A 26,325-nucleotide genomic window follows, 5' to 3' on the forward strand; every position below is an offset into this window, starting at 1 on the left:
CAAATAAATTTATACACCAGAGGTTTGATAGCGGAATTTCGGAAAAAAAATTCAAGCTGAATGAAAATTGTTTATATTAATGCGCTTTCCCCACTATAGACACGGTTGTTAGCCCATTTTGGCTGCTCTGTCTGCCCCCATCGCTGCCTCTGGGGTTTGACATTCTTGAAATTAATTCTCACATGATGATTGGCTCGTTAGCGTCACGGATTTGAAAGCCAGCGTCCAACTAACTGTTGATCAACCGATTCACTCAACAAAGTGGAGCTCGGAATTCACAACGTTGTCACCTCACTAACCTCCAATAATTACAATAATACGCAGGAACTGTGTTGCTGAAATCTCCTGATATAGTTTCTTTCACCAATCGTCATGCTTCGGCTGTGAGATCTGTCCGATACCGACTAATGCCCTGGTTTTATCATCGGCAATGTGTAGATTACTCGATTACTCGTCACTGTCTAACTGAGTAAAAAAATGGAGGACTGGGCGCGCCAACTTTACCCAGGGTTTATTTCTTTAATTCTTTGGACTATGAAACGCGACATTGATTAGCGATTGTTGCGACGTGTCTGCCGTGTAACTCAAAGTTTTGGACTCGATGGTGCATGTAAAATTGAACAGATACCGGTGACGATGAATGATATGGATGAGGTGTGTGTTGACGATGTGCCGAACTTTAACAGGACAGGCGGCCGTGTTTTGGAATGGTGCTGTTTTAATAAAATGGACCGAAGGTAAAGAATCATATTTAATTTCTCCCAATGGTGCCAAGTAACTCGACTTTGTTCATTGTCTGTTCCGCAGCTCCCCCAACTCCACTGAAGATTGCCTCCAGGACAGCTGAGGGGAATCCATCTGCGTCTCTGACTCTTGTGTGTGAAACGGCAAAGTTTTTTCCGGAGAATTTCACCCTCGCTTGGTGTAAAAACGGCGTTGTAATTGCAACAGGAATAAATACCATTAAACGGCAGAACACTGAGGGGCTGTATGAAGTTTCCAGCTCTTTGGAAGAGACGCAGCCTGTCCCGATCGGCGCCAATTATACCTGTTTGGTATCTCATATCTCCCTCCAGACTCCTGCTGTTGTGACCTATACTGTTACGAAATCTAAACAAGGTACGAGGCCAACAGTCCAAAAGGGCAGTTAAAATCGCAAACAGCTATTTCGTAGAATTTGTACATATTGAAAATCATGAAGATAGTTCACGGGAAACTCATGGGAAATATCAACGAATACATAAAATTCTTGTTTTATTGTATAATATAATTGAACTCGATGTGTTGTAAAACACGGTTATATCGTCCGGTACACAAATATTCTCAGTCAAATCTTATTTGCCTTCAACTTCCTCTATTTCAGGAATAACAAATATAAACAGGAGTTTATCTTTTGTATCCCATTATATTTCCTCTCCTGCTTATTATTAATACTTTTACGGTTTTTTTTTCTATGTTAAACTGGTTTTATTCTTTACCACTGCCGGCTTTCCCTGTATCAGGACAATTACCAGGAGCTGCAGTGGACGTGTTTGCTCTTTGGCTTCTTCCAATGCAGTTCTCAATCCTGTGAACCCCCCTTCCCCTTCCGGCTACGTCTGGTGCACAGTTCTGAACTGAAATCTCTGTCCAACTTCTACCCCACATCTCTTCATGCCACAGCGGGTTCGATTGGGACCTCTCTCATAAATCTCATGTAAACTGTACCCTCAACTTGGTTACAGTGCAGCCGGTTCACTATATCATTTGATTAACAATTCTTAGCTTTGCCAGACAATAATTAATAAACCGTCGCCCGTTGATCTCCTTTACTCGTCAATGACATTTTTACTTTAATAAATACAGTGCGGATAATTGAATGAGGGTTATTAACCAATTGCTGCAATCCCGAATTTTGTTCGGGCAGCGAGTAAACCCGTGAGAACAAATTCCCCCCACCGATTTTCTCAAACTATATGTTAATGAATAAGAATGGTCAAGGACATGGACAAGTCATTCGGTCCAGGGAAATTTATCCCCTTCATTTTCTAATTTTCCTAAAACATTGTTTTGTGATCCCTAAACGGTAGTCACCTTCGCAGATTAATCCAGAACGTCTCATCTATTCGATGAAGGAGTTACTTCAAATGTTATATCTAAAAAAATAACGTTTTTTTATTTACACTTTCTTATTTTTGTTCTGTACAGCGGAATGACTGAAAGCATCAATAGTTTAACCAATACACTATCGTGCGGCCTCTTTTTAGCAAACGCCCGTCACAACTTAATGTTCCTATTAATCTTACAGCTAGTGTCATTTACTTCTGGGCTCTTGGGTGTGCGATGGGTGGATTGGCGTTTCTCGTGCTGATGATCGTCATTGGGAAGCGGTGCCGTCTGCAGAATAAAGAAGGTAAGATCTACTGTAAAAGCTTGATTTTAGACGAAACCTCAGGGTGAGAGTCTCCGGGTAACAGAGAGGAAGCAGAACTCGATTTTAACTTAAAGTTGAAGGCAATGGTTTCTGTTTTCAGGGAGCGCAGATTGTTCCAACTACACGTTAAAACGCAGAAATCCTCACATAATTGTATTAAAATTTGCGATCATTATCTGGATGTTTGCAACAGAAATTGACAATATACAGCAAGTGATAAATTAACTGTATCCTGGCACACAGTCACTTTCCAACCCATTACTTTGTAGGTGCGTAATGAGTTTGAGTGAAACCGTGTGAGGCCCCGGTCCTGGAATGGTTGTGCACCGTTGTTAATCGCTACAGGGGTTGGGATTCAAACATTGTCAGCACAAACTGAAATTGAAAATTATGTTCGCTTTCTACCGAATCTAGAAATTTCTTTGATATCGCTGAATGGAAACTGAGTAAATTTGTCAATCTTTCAATTTAATTTAATTGGTTTGCAGGTGAAGAGGGGCGTGTAATGGGACCGACCCGCCATGAAGAGCTGGTACGTTCATTCATTCATGCTCTGCAGAGGGTTCAAATGTGAAGAAAGATTGCTTTCATGGAGAGATGTTATCACAATCATGTCAGTACGTTAGGTGGCGGACAAGAAAACTGCCAGTTTCGTTTAAAATGTACCTATGTTTTAACGGTTTATAGATTAATCTATTCCTTTAATTTGAAAAAATTACTTTTATGTTCTAAAGCGGCCTTTCATTCAAACATTTCTGTAACACAGTGTTGTAGAGCGTATACTGACAGGTTTAAATATTAGTTATAGTGACCACAGCACTCATTGGTCTCAATATTCTTACTTATGCCAATATATTAATTATGCTTTGTGCACTTGATCTCTAGCCCAGGTCATTCTGCTCAATGTTTGGTAAGCAGTTCTTAACCTGGTGAAGGCAATGAACTAGGTACGTAATCAATCATTTGCTTTGTGGCCCATGCAGGGAACAGAGGCTGAGATCGTGCATTATGCTGCATTAGATTTGAGCAAAGCCAGGAAAACTCCAAGACGTAAAGATGAAGAGGAGAGGACCGTGTACGCTCAGGTAGGGATGAGTAACAGATCAGAGAAACATAGATCATGAGTGTAACACCAACATTCATGCGATAGTGGAGTATTTCGGGTTGTGCTGACTTTGATCGTGTGATGTATCTAAAGCTATTTGTGTATTATGCTGATGACTGTTTAGAGCAGCAGTCCACAAAACTTGCAAAACGACCAATCAACAATATTTCCAAACATTGGCTTTACAGAACAAACAAGGGGCAGCCCGTGACAAGCTGACATACGCAACGCTAGCATTGACTGGCTCAGGGAAAAGGGCGCAATACAAAAATGACGAAAGAAGCACCGACTATGCCGAGCTACAAACGCAAAACCAAAGAAGAGTAACAGAGGCTGTTTACTCCGAAGCAAGAATCAAATAGCGATAGAATTTTAGATGTAGAATTCATTTTTTTTGGTGTCCACTGATCGGCTTCCGCTGCGGTATCAACTAAATGCCTGTGTGTACACCGTGTGATACCATACCACCGAGAGGTAACCCATTTCAGCGTGATATTAGAGAATGCAGCCTCTAGTCTTTACTTACTGTTTAACTGTTTCCTGAAATTTCATTTTGTTGATTTTAAGAAAAAACGAACTTTCCTGACATACTTTCATATTAAATCTTTATTGTTTAACTAAAGACAAATCTCTACACTTTCAATTACAATGATTCGCTAATAGTCTTGGTATACCTAATTATCTTCACACCTAAATTCAATAAAAATAGATTATTTACGATCTCTTACAAATCAACGATTCGCGCTCCTTTTTTGGGAGATAAACTACTAAACCTGTGTGTTGATTTATGTGTAACGTTACTGCGTTCTGACTTCCTGTCCTGGTGGCGCTCCTGATATGGAATGCAGGAATTTCCAGGCTATGGACTCGTCCACAAACCGACCGAACGTAGCTTTCAGTTGTTTTATGTCCTCCAAACATCTATTAACCCATGTGGCCAGGTAGAATCATATATTCGTACAGAACAGAAGGAGTCCATGCGCCTGTTGTGCCTGTGCCTGCTCTTTGAAAGAGCTATCCAATTAGTCTCAACCCCTGCACTTTCCCCAAAGCCCTGCAATGTTTTCCTTTTCAAGTATATATCCAATTCCGTTTTGAAAGTTCCCATTGGACCTGCTTCCACCACTGTTGCCCTTACTTCCAAGATTCATTATCTTGTGATGTTACCTTGTCATTTTTTTGAATATCCATGTAAACGACATCTGCTGCATTTTCTATAACTAGTCTCTCTGCTGTTTTTCCAAAGCATCCTGAACTCGAATTCAAGCATGATCTGCCTTTTCGAAATCCGTGCTGACTTGCCTTGATCAGCTCAGGTTTCGACAGGAAGACAGCAGTTTTATCCCGAAAGACACAGGGCCTGGAAAATGCAAGGAAATGTGCAACTGTTTACCTGCCATCATGTTTCAGTTTACTTCACATTTGATGTTCTTATCTAATAACAATTCATTACTTCAAAATGGAGTCGAAGTGCTGCAGATTATTTTGATAATTAATTAACCGAAAAAAGTGACACATCTATGTGCAGGAATGAAAAGGTCAATGCGTGGGCGTCCTGTGTTCTGATAAAGTTTAAGCGATTAGCTGGGAGTTTTACCGTCTGATGTTAGCTACACTGATGTGTTGCTAAATATTGACACGGGCGAATCGCTTTGTCGACCTAAGTAAATGACATGGATCAGTCGCTCAGCTCGAAGCACCAACACTTCTTGTTCTAAATTTAACTCTGTTAATTGCAACATACTGAAAACGTATCTAGTGTCAAATAGCGGCAGTTATTGCTCATCGCATGTTTCAGTGTAATTATAACCACACTTGATGTTCACATTCAACTGATATTTTATTTCACGTTTGCCATTGACGCTTCCATAAGAACATAAGAAATGGGAGCAGGAGTAGGCCATATGGCCCCTCGAGACTGTTCCGCCATTCAATAAGATCATTACTGATCTTCGACCTCAACTCCACTTTCCCGTCCGATCCCCATATCCCTTGATTCATTTAGAGTCCAAAAATATATCGATCTCAATCTTGAATATACTCAACGACTGAGGATCCAGCTCTGGGGTAAAGAATTCCAAATATTCAGGCCCTCTGAGTGAACAAAATCCTCCTTATCTCTGTCCTAAATGTCCGACCCCTTATCTTGAGACTATGTCCCCTAGTTCTAGATTCTCCAACCATTGGAAACATCCTCTCAGCATTTAAGCTGTCAAGTCCTCTTAGAATTTTATATGATCCAATGAGATTATTTCACATTCTTCTTAACTCCAGAGAGTATATGATCACTCTACTCAATCCTTCCTTATAGGACAACCCTCTCATCCCAGGAGTCAATCCAGTGAACCTTCGTTGTACTGCCTCGAACACAAGTATATCCTTCCTTAGGTAAGGAGACAAAATTTGCACACAGTTCTCTGGGGGCAGTCTCACCAAAGCCCCGTACAATTGCAGCAAGTCTTCTTTACTCTTGTACTCCAACCCGCTTGCAATAAATGCCAAAATACCATTTGCCTTCATTAACCTGCGCCCAATCATTGCGATGCAGGCAGCACATGATATTTGTGCTGCCCAGTTATTTAATTGATTCTTGCCAACAGCCAGCCCTAGTTGCTCTGTTGAGTGGCTGCTCACCAACAGGGGGACCCAGATATCGCGTGAGTGGCTCGCATCACGTCAAGGCAGCCTGCACCTCTTAAAGGCAGCCTGCACCTCTTGCAAAATATATGATACAGGTCTGCACGGTGTCTGAACGGAGAACGCAGATACCGGTCCCATACCTATGTTTACAAGCTGTTGAGTTATGTTGAAACATTGAATAAAGGTTGCATAGTACTAAATCCCACATCCTCCAATCTACATGGCAGACCTCACCAATTTGCCGATCTGAGTTTGTATCAGGTCTGTATGAGAACATGCCCCTACGTCCTCTGCTGATGCACTAGAGGCCTGGTTCAAGAGGTGGACAGATGAAGGGGCATCATATATCCGCGTTTCGGGGGGGGGGGGGGGGTGGGGGTGGTGCGTGGCAAGAGGCCCTCTGGAGATATGCTCAAAAAGCAGTGGGAGTCAGTCGGAGACAAAATCAATGGCAGACCTATAGCACCATGCACATGGATGCAGTGCAGGACGAAGTTCAATCCTTTGACACGAATGGTCAAGGTGATTGAGGTCAAATGTCAAGTAGCATCTCCTACCAATTGCACCACTAGCCGCATCAACTGCTCCATGCACTTCACCCCCCCCCCCCCATCACCCACCTACCAACAAACACTTTCAATCAGTACTCAACTCTTCCAATCAGGTGCTTCCTCTCACCCTCACACATTACCACTATTGCAAGCCACACACTCACAACTCACAGGCCACAGGCAGGCAGCTGTTGAACCATGAAAGGCACATCACCCATATATCATGCAAGACACTCACTGACAAGCATCCCACTTTCTTGCAGGAGAAGGTGGTGCATGACAGGTGGCAGCAAGTGGCAGTGGCTCCAGGGAACACAAACCTGCTGTCCTGTCTCAGGATGCCAGCATTTCTGCCCGTGCCCTTGCTGTTGCCTGTCAGCTAGCCAGCCCACTCTCTGTAGAGTATTGTAACTTTATTATCGGAACATAGGAAGTATGCTATTTAGCCCCTCGAGCCTCTTCCAATATTCAATGCGATAGAGGTTGATCTGTGACCTAACTCCATACATCCTCCTTAGCCCCATATTCTTTAATACCTTCAGTTAACAAAAATCTATCAATCTTAGCTTTAAAATTAACAATTGAATGAGCATCAACTGCCATTTGCAGAAGAGCGTTCCAAACTTCTACCACCCTTCCTGTGTAGAAGCATTTACTAACTTCACCCCTGCAAGTCTTGGCTCTAATTTTTAGTCTACGCCCCATGTTCCAAGTGTTCAAGTATAGGAGACCACCAAAAAAAGTGCACATGCATCAGCAGCCAGAAGCAATAATACTTTACATGCTGCCTGGGTTCAGGCCGCGCAAACGCTTTCACCAAGGTAACGTCAAGTGCACGTCATGCTAGCACGTGGATTCCGGAAGACATTTTGGGTCCTTCAGAGTCCCTGTCGCTCCTGCACAACCAGTACTATGTGGTCCGTTTTATAGCCCTATATTCGGTTGATCCTTAGGAGGTTGGCAAAACTGTTTCTGCGAACATTTAACTTATTGGAGATTAGTAAGGTGACAATATTGTGAGTTCCAAGATCCAGTTTGTTGGGTGAATCCATTGATCAGCACGCTGGCTTTCCAGTCTGTGAGAGGAATGGGGGCAGACGGAGCATCTAAAATGGGCAATGTGCCGTGAATATGGCGGGGCAGGCGTGTACAGATTTACAGCATGTTTTAAAATTATATTTGGAATTTGTTGCGAAGCTTTCGCCATCAGACATCAATTTTAAGTTGAATCCAGGAGCGGGTTGTATAGCAATGATTATATTTACATTAAGCCACCAGCAAAATACTAATCTACAAGTCTACCGGGACGGAGAGAGCCAAGATGTGCTCCCATTGACATTCCGAGTTGGATACTTTATCAATAAGTATTCACAGCCACGATTAATTTGCCATGCATGTTTTGGTCTGTATCCTTGCATCTATGTATATATCTGCGCATTTTCTTTTCAACCGTCTTGTGCATAATCATAGACAGTGTATTCCTTAAGGGGAATGCAAACATGTCGACGCTTCAGCACTGTCTTATCTCCCTTCAGTGTTGTAACCGGAAATACCTCTCCACTTACTATTGTTGCCTAGCTTCCCCTTGTTATAATGCAGAACTGCTGGTTGGAGGCAGTGTGGTAGCAGGAATTCCGAATGCAAGTGCCTCTCCTGTGACTTCACGAATGGGGGTGGCTTGCCTCTGCTCAGTGTCCCGATGTGGTTGAAGCGAGATTGCAAGGAGGCACATTGGAAATTCTTTGCAAAATCTGTCCCTTAATCACCTCCAAACTGCAGTTCTATTGTGTAAAACATTATGATTGGAATAACCTGAATGAGTAATATTCCTCACAAAATTTTTACAATTATGGAGAAATTGAAAAAAGATAGGTGAGAAAGTAAACTGTCAGGAGGATGCAAAGAGTCTACAAAGGAACATGGACACCTAAGGTGAGTGGGCAAGTAAGTGGCAGTTGGAGTATAATTTGGGAAAATGTGAGGTTATTCACTTTGATAGGAAAAATAGAAAAATTGAATATTTTTCAACGGTGAGAAAGGATTAAATGTTGGTGCTCAGAGAGATTTGGGTGTCCTTGTACACGAAACACAAAAAAAAGTTAACATGCAGGCACAGCAAGCAATTTGGAAAGGAAGTGGTATGTTTTGCCTATCTTTTCTAAAAGTCAAGTACCCTGGAATATTTAGTTCCCAACCTTGGTCACCCTGCAACCACGTCTCAGTAATGGCTACTCGATCAAACCCATTGATCTCTATTTGTGCCATTAATTCATCTAGCTTGTTATGAATGCTTTATGCATTCAGATGCGGCACCTTTAAGTTAAACATTTTAATTTTCCCGCTGATGTCAATAATATCTTATTATCTTTGTTAAACTCTCTGTCCCTTCCTGACGCACTCTGCTTGTTTGTACTCAAATCGCTACTCTGCTCGACAGCCTTGACTTTTCTTTCTGGACTTATAACATTAAAATTACCCTTACCTGACCCCCACCACCCTTTATACGTTTATAGCCCTATCTACCACCCTATTTATTCAATTCGCTCGGGCACTGGTCCCAGCACAGTTTAAGTGGAACCTGTTCCAACGGAACAGCTCCCTTCTTCCCCAGTACTGGGGGCAGTGCCCAATGAATTGAAAACCCTACTTCACACACCACTCTTTCAGCCACGTATTTAACCCTCTAATCTGTGTGTCCCTATGCCAATTTACTGATGGCTCAGGTAGTAATCCTGAGATTATTATCTTTGAGGTTCTGCGCCCAGATTCGGGGGTTATCGAATATAACTCCCGTAGTTTCTTACAGCAGATGTCATGTTTAAGCTGTGAGATCTGTCCGATACCTACTAATGCCCTATTTTTATTGTCGATAATGTGTAGATTACTCGTCACTGTCTATCTGTATGTATCAACCGTGGAAAAACTAGGCGCGTCATCTTTCCCCAGTGTTCAATCATTGAATTCTTATTGGAATATGTAGCGCAGATATTTATCAGAAATGATGTAATGGGTCTGTTTGAAAATTGCGATTAAAGTTGAATAATTTAAAGGATTGGGCTCAATAATAACACAAGGTATACCACAGGTGTAATTGAACAGAGGCCTTAGCCATGAGTGATATTGGTGAGGTTTGCGTAGATGACGTGTGTAACATTAAAAAGACAGGTTAATGGCTTTCTAATGGTGCTGCTACAATAAAATAGTTCGAAGATAAATCTAAATGATGTTTGGTATCTCCCAATGCTACTCAGTAATCAGATTTTGTTCCATTCTCTGTTCCGCAACTGCACCAACCGCGCTGAAGATTCTCTCCAGGACATCTGTATCTCTGACTTGTGTGTGAAACGGCTGAGGTCTATCCGAGAAATTCCACCCTCCCTCGGTATGAAAATGGCGTAGTAACTGCGATAGGAATACAAAACATTCAATGGCAGATAACTGAAGTGCTGTATGACGTTTCCTGCTCTTTGGAAGAGACGCAGCCTGTGCCGAGCGGTGCCAGTTACACCTGTTTGGTATCTCACATGCCGCTCGAGACTCCACCTGTGGTCATCTACACGGTTACCAATTCTAACACAGGTACGAGGCCAACAGTCCAAGAAGGAGAGCCAGCTACTGTTAAATTCTTAAACAGATATTTCATAAAGTTCGCTCATATTAATAATAAGACCATAAGGCCACAAGAGATTGGAGCAGGAGTAGGCCATTCGGTTCCTCAAGCCTGCTCCGCCATTTAATGATATCATGGCTGATCTGATTTTTACCTCAACTCCACTTTCCCGCCCTTTCCCCATATCCTTCGACTGCCTTGCTAATCAAAAATTTGTCTAACTCAGCATTGAATACATTCAATGACTCAGCCTCCACAACTTTTTGGGGTAAAGAATTTCAAAAATTCACGATCCTCTGGGAGAAGAAATTCCCCCTCATTTCCGTCTTAAACAGGCGACTCCTTATTCTGAGACTATTCCCCCTAGTTTTAGATTCCCCCAAGAGGGGTAACATCCTTTCAGTATCTACCTATCGAGTCCCCTCAGAATCTTATATGTTTCAATAAGATCTCCTCTCATTCTTCTAAACTCCAAAGAGTACAGACCCAGCCTGTTCAATCTTTCCTCATCAGACAACCCTTCCATACCCAGAATCAACCTAGTGTACCTTCTCTGAATTGCCTCCAATGCAAGTATGTCCTTCCTAAAATAAGGGCACCAGGACTGTATGCAGTACTGCAGGTATGGTCTCACCAGCACCCTGTATAGTTGTAGCATGACATCCCTGCTTTTATGCTCCATCCCCCTAGAAATAAAGACCAATATTCCGTTTGCCTTCCAGATAACCTGCTGTACCTGTATGTTGACTTTTTGTTTTCATGTACGAGGACACCCAGATCCCTCTGTACCAAAGCATTTTGTGGTATTTCTGCATTCAAATAATATTTTGTTTTTTTAAATTTTCCTCCCATAGTCGATGACTTCACATTTTCGCACATTATATTCCATCTGCCAAATTTTCGACCATTCGCTTCACCTGTCAATATCCCTTTGCAAACAGTTTGTGTCCTCACCACAACTTGCTTTTCAACCTATCCTTGTATCATCAGCAAATTTGGCTACAAGGCACTCTGTTACTTCATCCAATCCATTGATATATATCGTAAATAGTTAAGGCCCCAGCACTGATCCCTGCGGCACTCCAATAGTTACAGATTGTCATTTGAAAATGAACCTTTTATCCCGACTGTTGGCCGGAGGTCACCGGTTACGGTTACTGGCTTAGTACACAGAGGAGAAGAGTCAATTTTCTCTTAATTCTCAATTCGCTTTATTAACGTTGTTAGATCATGTACATACCACTTATACATCTGGTTAGATACAGGCATGCAGTTTACAGCAGGTTATACAGTTTTAAACTCAAACTAGGATTTAAACGCACACCCACTAGGTTTCTCTGACTAACATTCCCTGAGAGGTCACAGAATAGAAAGGATATTTTATTACCCGGAAAGGAGAGCTGACGCTGGCCAGGCATTCCGTTCTCTTTCTCTTGACGTAGTCTCTATGTACCTGGCGTAGTCTCTACATCCCTGACGTAGGTTCTCCCACTTTCGCGATGGTTAGTCTCCGGAGTCTCGCACACAAACTGGCACCAAGCCTGCAATTCTTCAGTCTTATTCCTAAGTCTGTCTTTTCGAATGATGCTGTCTTCTCCTGTTGGCTCAGATTTGCTGGAGTGGTCGGTGTCATCCCCTGATTGGCTCTGTTCCAAGAGATTAGGTAGCATCACCTCATTACTCCTTTTCTAAACAAGGACTGGTGTCTCATCACAGCTCCTTTGTGCTTAGAATCGTAACTAATTCAAACCGGTTCCGGCCAGCTCAGACCAGTGACTGAACTTCAGGTCACTTCAGTTCAAAAGTTAGTCTCTTTGCCTGGGTGTCAGCAATTCGAAATAAACTCAGTAGTTTTCTGCAGCCCCTGGCCAACATCTCCCCCCTTTTGATCCAAATATGCTTATCTTAGGATCATTACTCTCCCTTTCTGTGTACCACTCCTGAGGTTGTCATTGTCTCCCAATGGGCACGTTACATCTGCGATAGTATATGTTCATAGAAAAAATATAAAAGGTTATTGGAAAAATATAAATGGTTATAGAAAAAATATTTAAAAAACATATAAAATACACTTCACACAGTGTCCTTATATTGATAATCGCTTCATCTGTTTCATTATAGCACCAACACTCAATTATTGCAAAATTTCATTTTTCCACGTTCTAAGCTGATATACATTGAATATTTTATTTATTCGTTCACGGGATGTGGGCGTCGCCGGCGAGGCCAGCATTTATTGCCCATCCCTAATTGCCCTTGAGAAGCTGGTGGTGAGCCGCCTTCTTGAACCGCTGCAGTCCGTGTGGTGACGGTTCTCCCCCAGTGCTGTTCGGAAGGGAGTTCCAGAATTTTGACCCAGCGACAATGAAGGAACAGCGATATATTTCCAAGTCGGGATGGTGTGTGACTTGGAGGGGAACGTGCAGGTGGTGTTGTTCCCATGTGCCTGCTGCTCTTTTCCTTCTAGATGATAGAGGTCGCGGGTTTGGCAGGTGCTGTCGAAGAAGCCTTGGCGAGTTGCTGCAGTGCATTCTGTGGATGGTACACACTGTAGCCACAGTTCGCCGGTGGTGAAAGGAGTGAATGTTTAGGGTGGTGGATGGGGTGCCAATCAAGCGGGCTGCTTTATCTTGGATGGTGTCGAGCTTCTTGAGTGTTGTTGGAGCTACACTCATCCAAGCAAGTGGAGAGTGTTCCATCACACTCCTGACTTGTGCCTTGGAGATGGTTGAAAGGCTTTGGGGAGTCAGGAGGTGAGTCACTCGCCGCAGAATACCCAGCCTCTGACCTGCTGTCGTTGCCACAGTATTTATATGGCTGGTCCAGTTAAGTTTCTGGTCAATGGTGACCCCCAGGATGTTGATGGTGCGGGATTCGGCGATGGTAATGCCGTTGAATGTCAAGGGGAGGTGGTTAGACTCTCTCTTGTTGGAGATAGTCATTGCCTGGCACTTATCTGGCGCGAATGTTACTTGCCACTTATTAGCCCAAGCCTGGATGTTGTCCAGGTCTTGCTGCATGCGGGCTCGGACTGCTTCATTATTTGAGGGGTTGCGAATGGAACTGAACAATGTGCAGTCATCAGCGAACATTTCCATTTCTGACCTTGTGATGGAGGGAAGGTCATTGATGAAGCAGCTGAAGATGGTTGGGCCTCGGACACTGCCCTGACGAACTCAATGTCCTCAATGTCCCAGCAGTGTCCTGGGGCTGAGATGATTGGCCTCCAACAACCACTACCATCTTCCTTTGTGCTAGGTATGACTCCAGCCATTGGAGAGTTTTCCCCCTGATTCCCATTGACTTCAATTTTACTTGGGCTCCTTGGTGCCACACACAGTCAAACGCTGCCTTGATGTCAAGGGCAGTCACTCTCACCTCACCTCTGGAATTCAGCTCTTTCGTCCATGTTTGGACCATGTTTGGACCATTGAATATGACAAGTGTTAACGCACATAAAATCGCAACTGCAGCAGCATGTGATAAAATCCTGACCCATGGATGTATTTGAACATTAGATTCCCAATGCCAAAACTTATCCCAGAACCCGGGGTCCCGTAGCAGTTCATCTGCTTTATCAGCATGAGTTTTAATTATTTTAGTTTGTTTCGTCCATTGATGAATTATCTCTTTGGCTTCCTCCGCTATTTGCGTCCAATCTGCAGTCAGGTGTGGAATGGGTGGTAGTTCGGGAGGAACATATTTCCGCAGATCTTGGTCTATATCTTTACGTTGGACTGTGAGGTTTTCGTTTATTACCATCCTCTTTATTGGCTTAGGCAGAACTTGTCCACCGACAACCAGGTCTGCGGTCACATTGTGTCCTTCCAGAGGGCACTGTTTCCATCCTTTATTATAGTTCATAGCCGCTGTGGCTATGTAATACGTTTGTCCCACAAGGGAGTATTGTCACTACCCCAGTCAATATTTACATCGGTGTGGTCCCAGTGGACCACAATTTTACCTCGACCGTCGCTCCCCGATTGTCGCTCCATAAATGGACCCACAAATTGATTGATGAATTTTCCCTCTGGGATTACCGACTATGTCACCTCTAGAACTATGTTACATGAAAACTGTACTGCCACTCCCTCCGGTATACCCAAAGTCTTTCCCACGCACGCTAACCCATCCACTCCCGTATAATACAAATTTAAATCCTCTCTTTTCCCTTTGTTGTTTCGGACTGTCTTATTCTGCAGAGTAAAGTTGTCCCTGGTCTCGGGATATCCCTCCTTCATCGACACTGCTTCAGGCACGTTCATTCGGCGTGACGGCTCTGAGGCAGTTTCAACCGCAGTTCTGATGATGGTCAATCCGATAGCAACAAAATGCATTATCCCCTTCATTCTAGGCTGGACCTGTAATAAACAAGTGTAATTTCTGCTCTTATTTACTGTTTCTTTTAAGTACTATCATAAGTCCAGTCTCTCCATATACTGAGCCAGACCGTCCATATCCTGTTCCCAATTTGTTTCAGATTCTGACCGTCCATTTCTTCTAATCCACTTATTCCCTCTTTTTGTTTTATGTTCCTTTCGTTTTTTTCCTGGATTCGCTTCTGCATGGGAACGGACAGTATCAAATTTGTTTTCAATCACCTCCTCATCGGCCTGTAGCTGGTCCTGTTCTTGATCTCCCTGACCTTCAGAATTAGGTTTTTTAATTCTCCGTCTTTCTTTTGCTCCTCCGTTAAATCCATTTCTTTGACCTGCTTCTCTTTCTGGCCCCCGATTTCCCCAACCGGTGGCTGCCATTCCTGTCCACGTACAGCACCTCGTTTGGCTAGTTCATCAGCTTTACTGTTCCCTTTGGGGGAGAGTTTTGAATGAGCTTTCACTTTTGTGACCCCATATCCTTACCCCTGTGCTTCTTCAAAGATGTACCGTAATAGCGGGGCTGATGGAAGGGGCCTTCCATCCACTGAGACAAATCCCCTCACTTCCCATCGGGGCAAATGTTCTGTGAGGCTATTACAAACATACATGCTATCAGAATATATGACTGATCTGGGCGGAAAATTTCCGGGTGACCAACCACATATGCGACGGCTGCTAGTTCTGCTATCTGCGCACTCATCGTGTTAGGTAATTTCAGAGCCGCACTAAAGCTTTCCTGTCCGTGGTCATACTCCATGTGTTTCCCACAGCCAGTTCTCCTTTCCCCATCCTGTACTGATGAAGAGCCATCCTCAAAAATGTAAAAATAGGGTTCTTCCTTTCCTGTTTCCTTTGTCTTTCTGCTTTCAGGCCCCGTCTTACCCCCACCCTTTTGTTTTGATACAAATGGGCCCTTGGGCTCATTTGCTATCATTAATTGACACTCATGTTTTTCTCCCTGATAAACTAAGTTGTCTGCTGACATAGTAGTGGTTTTTACCCCCTTTACAGTTATATTTCTCCCTTGCAGCAACAATGTCCATCTAGCGATTCTATTTTGGCTAACTGAACCATCCTTAATCCTTCCATCTAACAGTAGCTGTACTGGGGTGTGTTCTGTTAATACTGTAAGTGGGTTTAGTCCCACTATATAGGTAAAATGCTGCACTGCCCAAAAGACAGCTAGCAAGTGCCTTTCGCATAATGTATACCCCTGCTCTACTGGTGAGAGCATACGTGAGGCGTACGCTACTGGTCGTAATTTTCCGTGTGTCTCCTGTAATAGAACTGCCGAGAGGGTGGTGTCTGTGGTAGCCACCTCCAATGAAAATGGCTCCGTTGGATTTGGGGGTTTTAGAGCAGGCGCAGCAGCTTGTACTTGCTTTAGATCAGTCATGGCCTGGGTGTGTTTTGTTTTCCACTCCCAGGCCACATTCTTTTTTAATAATTCCATCAGCGGGCCGCCTTTGTGGCAAATCCATCAATATGGTCCCTGCAATATCCCACCAACCCCAAGAAGGGCCTTAACCCTTTAACATCCCGCGGCACAGGGATTCTGCCAACCGTCTCTACCCTTCGCTTTTCAATGTCCCTTTGTTCCGGCGTCCGAATCATTCCCATGTAAGTAACTTTTTGTTTCATGGTCTTCGCTTCTTTAGGGTTAATCTTTAATCCCAAGTCATGTAACTACTGCAGTAATTGACTTAGCAGTTGATAATGTTTCTTCTTGGTTTCAGTTTGTAGGAGGCCTCGAGAATCCTTTTAACCCTTCCCTCAGCCATTGGTGAAATATGGACGGGGAATTGTGAAACCCCTGCGGCAGGGCAGTCCATGTACATTGCTGTCCTTGGAAAGTAAATGAGAATTTATATTGACATTCCTTCTCCAGTGGAATAGTCCAAAAACCGTTACTTATGTCCAAAACCGTAAACCACTGTGCATCCTCATTTTGTCGAACTACTGTCTCTGGGCTAGTTGCTACAGTAGGAGCTGTTAGCTGGTGACTTTATTTAATTCTCTGTAGTCTATCGTTAGTCGCCAGCTACCGTCGGGTTTCCTCACTGGCAAAATAGGTGAGTTATTAGTAGAAGCTATTGGTCTTAATATCCCTTGCTGCAGCAGACTCTGTATCACCTTCTCTATCTCTTCTTCTGCTTGCTTTGGGAAACCATACTGCTTCTGTGGTTTGGGGTCTGGACCTTGTACACACACTCCCGGTCATTTTCCCACAATCATGTTTATGTCGGGCAATTACTATTGAGTTTTGTACAATAATTTGTTGTACTTCACGATAGTTACTCATTTCTCCTGGTTCTATCCACATTTCCCCGATCGCGCATATACTATCCTGATATTCCCCCATCGGGACGAATGTGTGATTCATACTGCCCATGCCCAAAGGCATTTGCCAAATCATACAATTAACAGGGTCGAAGCAAAATCCCGCTTTGGCCAAAAAGCCACTCCCTAATATATGTTCTTGTTCTCTAGGTAATTTAATAAGGACCACTGAATGCTCTATTACTATGTCTCCCACTCACTTGTGAATGCCCTGTGAATCCGCTTCGAATAATTTTGTTTTGAATTTTCCAATCTTTGTCATTGATCTGAGTGGTGTTAACGGTGGTTCGGGATCCCCCTGTGTCCCAAAGGAATGTAAGAGGGCGGCCTCCGACCCTACCATTCACTAGGGGTCTCCCCGTGTCATCCAACTGCAGGTCACACACCCATAACGGAGAGGGCTGAGACCGTCACTGCAGTTCGGGGTACAACCCGGAACTTGGTGATATTGCTATCGTATCACACTGAGGACTTGGTCTATTCAGCCCTTCCACGGGTAGGCTCTGATTTCTTCCCCGACCTGCATTCTCTCGTCTCGGGTTTGGGCAGTCTCTTGCGAAGTGTCCCTCTTGGCCACAGTTATAGCATTTGGACACCTCGCCTTGAGTTCTCCCCGTTCCCGAGGAGTTTCCTCTTCCTCTGCCTCTACCTCTTCCCACTGTCTGATAAGCTGGAGGGGGTCCCCCTGAGTAGGTCCCCTCCCTTCATTTCTCCAGGTTATCGTCTGATCTTTAACAGGCATTGCTCTGTCCCCGGATGCCTTGGATCGTTTTGGTATTTCCCTTTCCCATACTCTAACCATCTTCCTACTTATCCAGGGTTCCGTATGTGTGTCATCAGCGGATTCAAACTGATCTAGTGCCCTCCTCGACTCCTCAGTGCCATGCGACACTAGTGTTCTCAGCCATCGGTTCCTAACCTCCTGCTGTAAATTGTTCCTGTCTAAGTATGTGCCATAGACCACCTGAAACACCGCCCAAATGCGGGCTGAAAATACAGTGGGGTGTTCACCTTTTCTTTGATAGCATTTCATTAGCGCCTCCACTGGATCCCCTCTGTTATCGCCCATGACAGATAATACCTGGTCCTTTAAGGCCTCATTCGTGCTTCTACCAAGTTTTTGTTCCTCCGGGATGGCGGAGTGTATATGTGGGTGTAGGCACATTAGGATTAATTTTCTTTCCTCAGCATCGTCTAAGCCGTGTATCGCTCTCTGTTGCCTGACTGCTAGGAATAACTCCCTAGGATCATCCCCAGGCGCACACATTCCAATATCTTTTGCAATAACCCTCAGTTCTTGTACCCCAAGTGGGGTGGAATATGTCATATCCTGGCCATCTTCCCCCATCTGTGCTCTAGTGGTTACAAGGGGGGCCATTGGGGCAGACGGTTTTTTTGGCTCTGGAATATGCTGGCGGTGGGTCCCCTCGTGGAGGTTCCCCATCAGTGCTGCTGTATCTATCCGCCTCGTCTGCTAAATCGTCCCAATCTACATCCCCTTGACCACTTTCTTCACCTCTTCCGGGTGTGAAAGCGCACAATATGCTCCTCTGTGCGGCTAGCTGATCTTGCAGCCTCCCTATCAGTTTCTGAAACTTTGTGTGATCGCCGGTACTACTCCTCTTCTCCTGAGCTGATCTGTGAATCACATTCATGCAGTTTTTAAATCACTACATTGTTGTTTCCATCTCTCCACCTCAGCTTTAGCTGCTTGGGCTTCTCCCTCTCTCTTACTCTTTTCATTCGTCAATTTTTCGCACTGTAACTGATATTGGTTCATGTGCATCAAATCTGCACTTCTCTGTTCATGTAGATCAGTTACCTTCTTACTAAGGCGGTCTATCTCCTAACGGAATTTTTTATTCTCTTCCCCTAATCCGTCTCGGATTTTCTGTTGTTCCTCCCTCTCTCTCCTAGCCTGTTGTCGGCATTCTATCCATTCGTCAAGTAAACATCCGATTGCTACGGACTTCTGTATCTTTTAAAATTTCCTATCTGACATCTTTGTTTGCGCAATTCTCCAAAGGACCTCCCCAACAGGCGTTCCCTTGTCTCCAATGTGACCCGCATACTCCCCGTATTGCAGCCACTTCCCTATTACGTATTTTTGGAGGAGTCCCTTCCAGTCAAAACAGTCCAAGACCCCAGGGCTTGGAGATTTCCCTTTATTCGTCATCTTATGTTATTAGCTATGAATTAACCCAAACTCCTGTCCTCTGTGTACTTTGCCAATTCGGTTCGGCTCGAGTCTCCCGCTGACTCAACTGAGAGAATTATCCTCAGAGCCCCCTTGCCAAATTCGGTTCAACTCGAGTCTCCCGCTGACTCCACGGAGAGATTTATCCTCAGAGCCGACCCAAATTCGGTTCGACTCGAGTCTCCCGCTGACTCAATGGAGAGATTTATGCTCATAGCCCACCCAAATTCGGTTTGACTCGAGTCTCCCGCTGACGCAACCGAGGGATTTATATCGAGTCTACCCAAATCTGTTGACCGGAGGTCACTGGTTACGGTTACTGGCTTAGTACACAGAGGAGAAGATTCAATTCTCTCTTTATTCTCAATTCACTTTATTAACGTTATTAGATCATGTACATACAGCTTATATGTCTGGTTAGATCTAGGCATGCAGTTTACAGCAGGTTATACAGTTTTATACTCATACTAGGATTTAAACGCACACCCACTACGTTTCTCTGACGAACACTCCCTGAGTGGTCACAGAGTAGAAAGGATATTATATTACCCGGAAAGGAGAGCTGACGCTGGCCAGGCGTTCCGTTCTCTCTCTCTCGACGTGGTCTCTACGTCCCTGACATAGCCTCTACGTCCCAGACGTCGGGTCTCCCACTTTCGCGATGGTTAGTCAACGGAGTTTCGCGCACAAACTGGCACCAAGCCTGCAATTCTTCAATCTTATTTCCAAGTCTCTCTTTTCAAATGATGCTGTCTTCTCCTGTTGGCTCAGATTTGCTGGAGTGGTCGGTGTCATCCCCTGATTGGCTCTGTTCCAAGGGGTTAGGTAGTATTAACTCATTACTCCTTTTCTAAATAAGGACTGGTGTCTCATCACAGCTCTTTTGTCCCTTAGAAGCGCAAATAATTCAAACCGGTTCTGGCCAGCTCAGACCAGTGACTGAACTCCCTGTCATTTCAGTTCAAAAGTTAGTCTCTTTGCCTGGGTGTCAGCAATTCGAAATAAACTCAGTAGTTTTCTGCAGCACCTGGCCAACACCGACTCTTTATTTTCTGTTAGTTAGCCAATCCTCTATCCTTGCCAGTAAATTACACCCAACACCATGAGCTCTTATCTTTTGCAGTAATCATTATGTGGCACCTTATCGAATGCCTTTTGGAAATCCAAATATACTGCATCCATTGGTTCCCCTTCCTCAAAGAACTCTAATAAATTTGTCAGACATGATTTCCCCTTCATAAAACCATGTGGACTCTCTTGATTGTTTACGAGTCTCCAAATGTCCTGCTACTACTTCCTTAATAATGGATTCTAGCATTTTCCCAATGACAGATGTTAGGCGAACTGGTCTATAGTTACTTGCTTTCTGTCTCACTCCCTTCTTGAATAGGGCTGTTACGTTTGCGGTTTTCCAATCCACTGGGACGTTTCCAGAATCAATGAATTTTGGAAGATTACAACCAATGCATCCACTATCTCTGTAGCCACTTCCTTTAAGACCCTCGGATGCAAGCCATCAGGTCCAGGAGAATTGTTAGCCTTTAGACCCATTAGTTTACCTGGTTTTTTTTCTCTAGTGATAATGACAGTGATAGTAACAATCATTAAGATAGTTCACGGAAAACTCCTGGAAAATATCAACAAAAACATAAAATTCATATTTTAATGTGAAATATAATTGAGAACCGATAGTAAAACCTGAAGTTATATCATCCGCTGCACAAATATTCTCAGCCAAACCTTATTTGCCTTCAAATTCCTGTATTTGATGTAAAAGCAAGAGGTTTATCTTTGTTATCTGATTATATTCCATATTGTGCTTAATATTAATCACTTTATTTTTTGTTCCCATCATCAAATGGTTTTATTCGTTATTATTATCTAGCTTTCCTACAACACAACGATTACCAAGAGCTCCGTTCAAATTATCGGCTCTCGCCTTTCTCCCAATGCAGTTACCGATCCTGACCACCATTTTCGGCGATTCCCCGTGAAGAGTTCTGAAATTAAGTCTCTGGCCAACTTGTGTCCCTCACCCCTCCATGGCACAGCGGTTTGGAGTTGAAACTGTCTCTTGCATTTCAACTAAGCGGTGCCCACAACCTGGCTGCAGTTCAGCCGGTTACACCGTTTTTGTAACAAACTGATTGTCGAGTCAGACAATAGTGAATAAATCACCGCACGTCGATCTCCTATACTATTCAGTGACATTCAGTAATACAAAGGCGAACTTAATTATGACTTAACCATGAAGGCAGTGTTATCTGATTTCAAGGAGCGCCGATTGTTCCAGGCAGTAATATTCTCTGCACTTCAAAACCAGAAATCCTCACGGAATCGGATTAAAATAGTTTTGATTGCCCGTATTTGCAACAAAAGTTTCCACTTTGCAACATGATAAATGGAATGTCCGGCGACACAAAATCACTTTCCAAACCATTTGGTTGTGGGTGCACAACTAGTTTGAGTGAAGTGCTCTGAGTCTCCGGCCACTAATGGCTATAGATCATTGCTGATCGCTACAGTCAAACACTCTCGGTACGATCTAAAATTGAAAATCATGTTCGGCACCATACCGACTGTAGAAATCTCTTTGAAACCACTGATATGGAAACTCAGTGAATATTTTAATTATTCATTATGATAAAATTTCATTAATTCAAAGCTGAAAAAGAAGGCGTAACGGGACCGAACCGTTGTGAAAAGCCGGTACGTTCATTCATTCATTCCCGCAAAGGGTTCAATTATGCAGAAAGATTGATATCATGGAGATATTTAATCATAATCATGTCAGAACAATTTGCCTATTTCCTAAAAGTATTTGTTCCGCTTACCCGCTTAATGGGTCATACAAATCGTGTTCAGAAAAACATATTTGACGCCAGCGGGGAAGGATTTCACCCTCGGGGAGGAAATAGTTTTTCGGAAAAGAAAAGCGAGCGCGGTGTAAAACGGGCGGCCGATTCGCTATCGCTCGTTTCGCGGTATCGCCGAAGGCCAATTTCACTCCCGCCCGGCGGCGCGTGGCTGTTGCAAATTATTAAATAGGAGGAAAGAAAACTGTCCGTTTAGTTAAAAATGCATCTAAGTAATAACTGTTTATAGATTCAATATTATTTGTAATGGGGGAAAATAACTTAATGAATCAGTGTGCTGGAAGTAACGCTCATTTAAGCATTTCTTTATTATAAAATGAAGATTGACAGCTTTAAATATTAGGTACAGTGATCACAGTAGTCACCGGTCTTAACATTCGCACGTATGTAGCTATATTAACTATGGTTTCTGCACTTTATTTCTAGCGTATGTTGCTCTGTTCAATGTTTAACCAGTAGTCTGTAAACTGGTGAAGGCAATGAACTAGCCACATAACAAAACATATACTTGGTTCACATCCAGGAAACAAAGGCTGAGACAGTTGATACGCTGCAATAGGTTTGAGCAAAGCTCAGTAAACTCCAAGACGTAAATTTGCAGAGGAAAGGACTGTGTACCATCAGCCGGAGCTTGTAAGCGGAACAGGCGGTCACAGATCACCAGTGTAGCATCAACGTTGTGGTCATAACGGAAAATATAAGGTTGGTTGACCCTTGTGTATTGTAACTAACGCTGTTTGCGTGTTATTCTGATGATTGTTTTCGGCAGCAATCCACAAACGGGCAAAACGACCAATTAACAATATTTCCAAAGATGGGTTCACAGACCAAACAAGGGACCGACACGACTCTGGAAGTGTCAAGCTCCAAACAAACGGAGAAACCCAAAATAAATACAGAATAACATATTCCAATATTATATCATTGATCGTGGGTGTAATTATTTGTTATTGCTTAATCGTTTGAGGAATTTTCATTTATTTTCTTGTAATAAAAATGAACTTTCCTTGCATATTTTTGATCAATATGCACTATTTAACAGATGCGAAATCTTTGCAACGATACGCTAATTGTTTTGCTGTACCTCGATATTATCATGCATAATTTCAATAAAAATATATGATCTACGATTTCTCTCTGTTCACCATTAATGATGATTCTTCTTCGCGAGTAAAACCGTGAAACCTGGGTTTTGACCGATGTGTTTCCTTACTGTATTCTGCCTTCCAGTCCAGGCGATTCTCCTGATGTGGAAGGCAGGACGCTCCAGTCTATTGACTCGTCCATAAACCCACTGAACCCAGTTTGCAGTTGATGGAGCATGAGATGCCTTTCTCTGAACTCTGAATGAATATTCATTCCTATCCGAAACGATGCGCCCGGACAGTACCAGTTCACTTCTAAAGGTCCTAAGTAGTGAGAAAAGCCCGACGGAGCTGAATGCATTTTTATTGGAGAAAAGACTAAATTTATAGGGATTCAGGTCTTTCAAGTGTCGAAAGACTTGGATAATGTGGCAAAAAGCGGGTTTTATGGTTTTAATACGCAACTGGAGGCTCTGACTTACCAAGCCTCAAGAAAGAGAATAGAGTTAAAATCATTTGCCTCTTTTACTGTGGATGTCTGATCAACTGAGGGATAACAACAGTTTGAAAGGTTAAACTATCAGATATTTCACAAGTAGATCACTTGAATTACAGGACGAGAACGAGCTGGTTACTGGAAGAACAGCAGCCCAACAGTTCCAGTGACTAAGCCCTTTACTCAGAATTTAAAGATAATACAAGACGAAGTGAATCAGTTGCATTTTATTTACCTTAACTGTCCTGGTTTGATGACTGTGTCCATCAACATGCATTTCAGAGTCCTAGAATGTTACAGCGCGGGAACAGTTCATTGGGCTTCTTAAGTCTGTACATTTTTTCTATCCATATGAAACATTTAACTTGTCCTACTTTTCTTTTGGATTCGCACTATCTTTGATATCCGTATTTCAAGCAGCTAATTCCATTCTAAAAGAAATCCTGGACTGTGTTTGTGGCAGAGAACTCCATATTGGCATAGGGTAAATAAGATCAGAGAGATGAATGCGTGGCTCAAGGGTTGGAGTGGGAGAAGTGGGTTTCGATTCATGGGGTACTGGCACCAGTACTGGGGAAAGAGAGAGTCGTTCCGTTGGGATGCACCACACCTGAACCATGCTGGGACCAGAGTTCTAGCGAATCGAATGACTAGAGAGGTAGATCGGGCTTTAAATTAAATAAGGCGGGGTGGGGGTAGGGTCCAGGTGGAGATAAATCTACAATGCTAAAGAGAAAAGACAAAGAAGCAGTGCAGGAAAGTGATTGCGGTAAGGGTAACCAGATTGTGTCAGGAAGGGACAGAGTGTACAAACAAAAGAGTGCATTAACAAATAGGTCCGGCTAAGAAAAAATGGTAATAAGACAAGTAGGGCCATAGTGCAAAACAATGTTAAGATGTCTAAAAACGATAAAACGACAAATGTAAAGGCACTGTATCTGAATGCACGAAGCATTCGTAATAGGGTAGACGAATTAACAGCGCAAATAGTTGTAAACGGATATGATATAATTGCAATTTCACAGATATGGCTGCATGGTGACCAAGGCTGGCAGCTGAATATCCAAGGGTATTCGATGTTTAGGAAGGACAGGCAAAAAGGAAAAGGAGGTGGGGTGGCGTTGTTAGTAAAGGATGAAATCAGAGCCATAGTGAGAAAGGATATTGGCTCAGAAAAGCAAGATGTAGAATCCGTCTGGCTGGAGTTAAGAAGCACCAAGGGGCAGAAAACACTGGTGGGAGTTGTCTATAGGCCTCCAAACAGTACTGGTAATGTAGAGGATGGCATCAAACAGGAAATTAGAGATGCATGTAACAAGGGTACTACAGTAATCATGGGTGACTTTAATCTACATATAGACTGGCCAAATCAAATTAGCAATAATACTGTGGAGGATGAATTCCTCGAGTATGGACGAGATGGTTTTTTAGACCAGTACCTTGAGGAGCCAACCAGGGAACAGGCTATCCTAGATTGGGTATTGTGCAATGAGAAGGGGTTAATTAATAATCTTGTTTTGCAGGGTCCTTTAGGGAAGAGTGACAATAACATGATAGAATTCTTCATTAAGATGGAAAGTGAAGTAGTCCAATCCGAAACTAGGGTCCTATATCTAAATAAAGGAAACTACGAAGGTATGAGGAATGAGTTGGCCATGATAGATTTGGAAGCTTCATTAAAAGGCATGACAGTGGATAGGCAATCGCTAACATTTATGGAACAAATGCATGAATTGCAATAATTATACATTCATTTCGGGTGCAAAAACACAAAAGGAAAATCGGCCCAAACATGGCTAACAAAATAAATTAAGGATAGTATTCGATCCAAAGAGGAGTCATATAAAGTTGCAAGAAAAGTATCAAGCCTGAGGATCAGGAGCAGTTTAGAATTCAGCAAAAACGGACCAAGAGATTGATTAAGACCGGAAAAATAGAGTATGAGGAAGCAAAATAAAAGTGGACTGTAAAAGCTTCTACAAGTACGTAAAAAGAAAAAGATTAGTGAAGACAAACGTAGGCCCCAAACAATCAAAAACGGGAGATTTTATAATGGGTTACAAGGAAATGGCAGAACAATTAAACAGAATCTTTGGTTCTGTCTTCATGGAAGAGTATACAAATAACTTCCCAGAAATATTAGGGAACTAAAGGTCTAGTGAGAAGGAGGAATTAAAGAAAATTAGTATTCGTAAAAAATAGTGCTGGAGAAATAAATGGGACTGAAAACCAATAAATCCCCAGGGCCTGATAATCTGCATCCCAGAGTACTAAAAGAGGTAGCCATGGAAATAGTGGATGCATTGGTTGTCATCTTCCAAAATTCTATAGATTATGGAACAGTTCCTGCAGATTGGTAGGTGGCAAATTAACACCACTATTTAAAAAGGAGGGAGAGAGAAAACAGGGAACTACAGACTGGTTAGTGTAACATCAGTAGTAGGGAAAATGCTAGATTCTATTTCCAAAGAATGTGATAACAGGACACTTGGAAAATATCAACGGGATTAGACAAAGTCAACATTGATTTATGAAAGGGAAATCATGTTTGACAAAACTACTGGAGTTTTTTGAGTACGTAAGTGGTAGAATAGATAAGGGAGAACCAGTGGATGTGGTTTATTTGGATTTTC

General features: G+C 43.0%; 1 protein-coding gene across 1 annotated transcript; it reads left to right on the plus strand.

The window, feature by feature from the left end:
• Positions 1-667: 667 nt before the first annotated feature.
• LOC137333401 (tapasin-related protein-like) lies at positions 668-4,146 on the plus strand. Its single transcript, XM_067997552.1, has 6 exons — positions 668-737; positions 808-1,119; positions 2,288-2,392; positions 2,902-2,945; positions 3,397-3,498; positions 3,707-4,146. The coding sequence occupies exons 1-6, from the start codon at positions 668-670 to the stop codon at positions 3,878-3,880; spliced, it is 807 nt and encodes a 268-aa protein (XP_067853653.1). The 3' UTR covers positions 3,881-4,146.
• The last annotated feature ends 22,179 nt before the right edge of the window (positions 4,147-26,325 follow it).

Source organism: Heptranchias perlo, chromosome 16, assembly GCF_035084215.1.
Source record: "Heptranchias perlo isolate sHepPer1 chromosome 16, sHepPer1.hap1, whole genome shotgun sequence".
In the NCBI taxonomy this organism is placed as follows: domain Eukaryota; kingdom Metazoa; phylum Chordata; class Chondrichthyes; order Hexanchiformes; family Hexanchidae; genus Heptranchias; species Heptranchias perlo.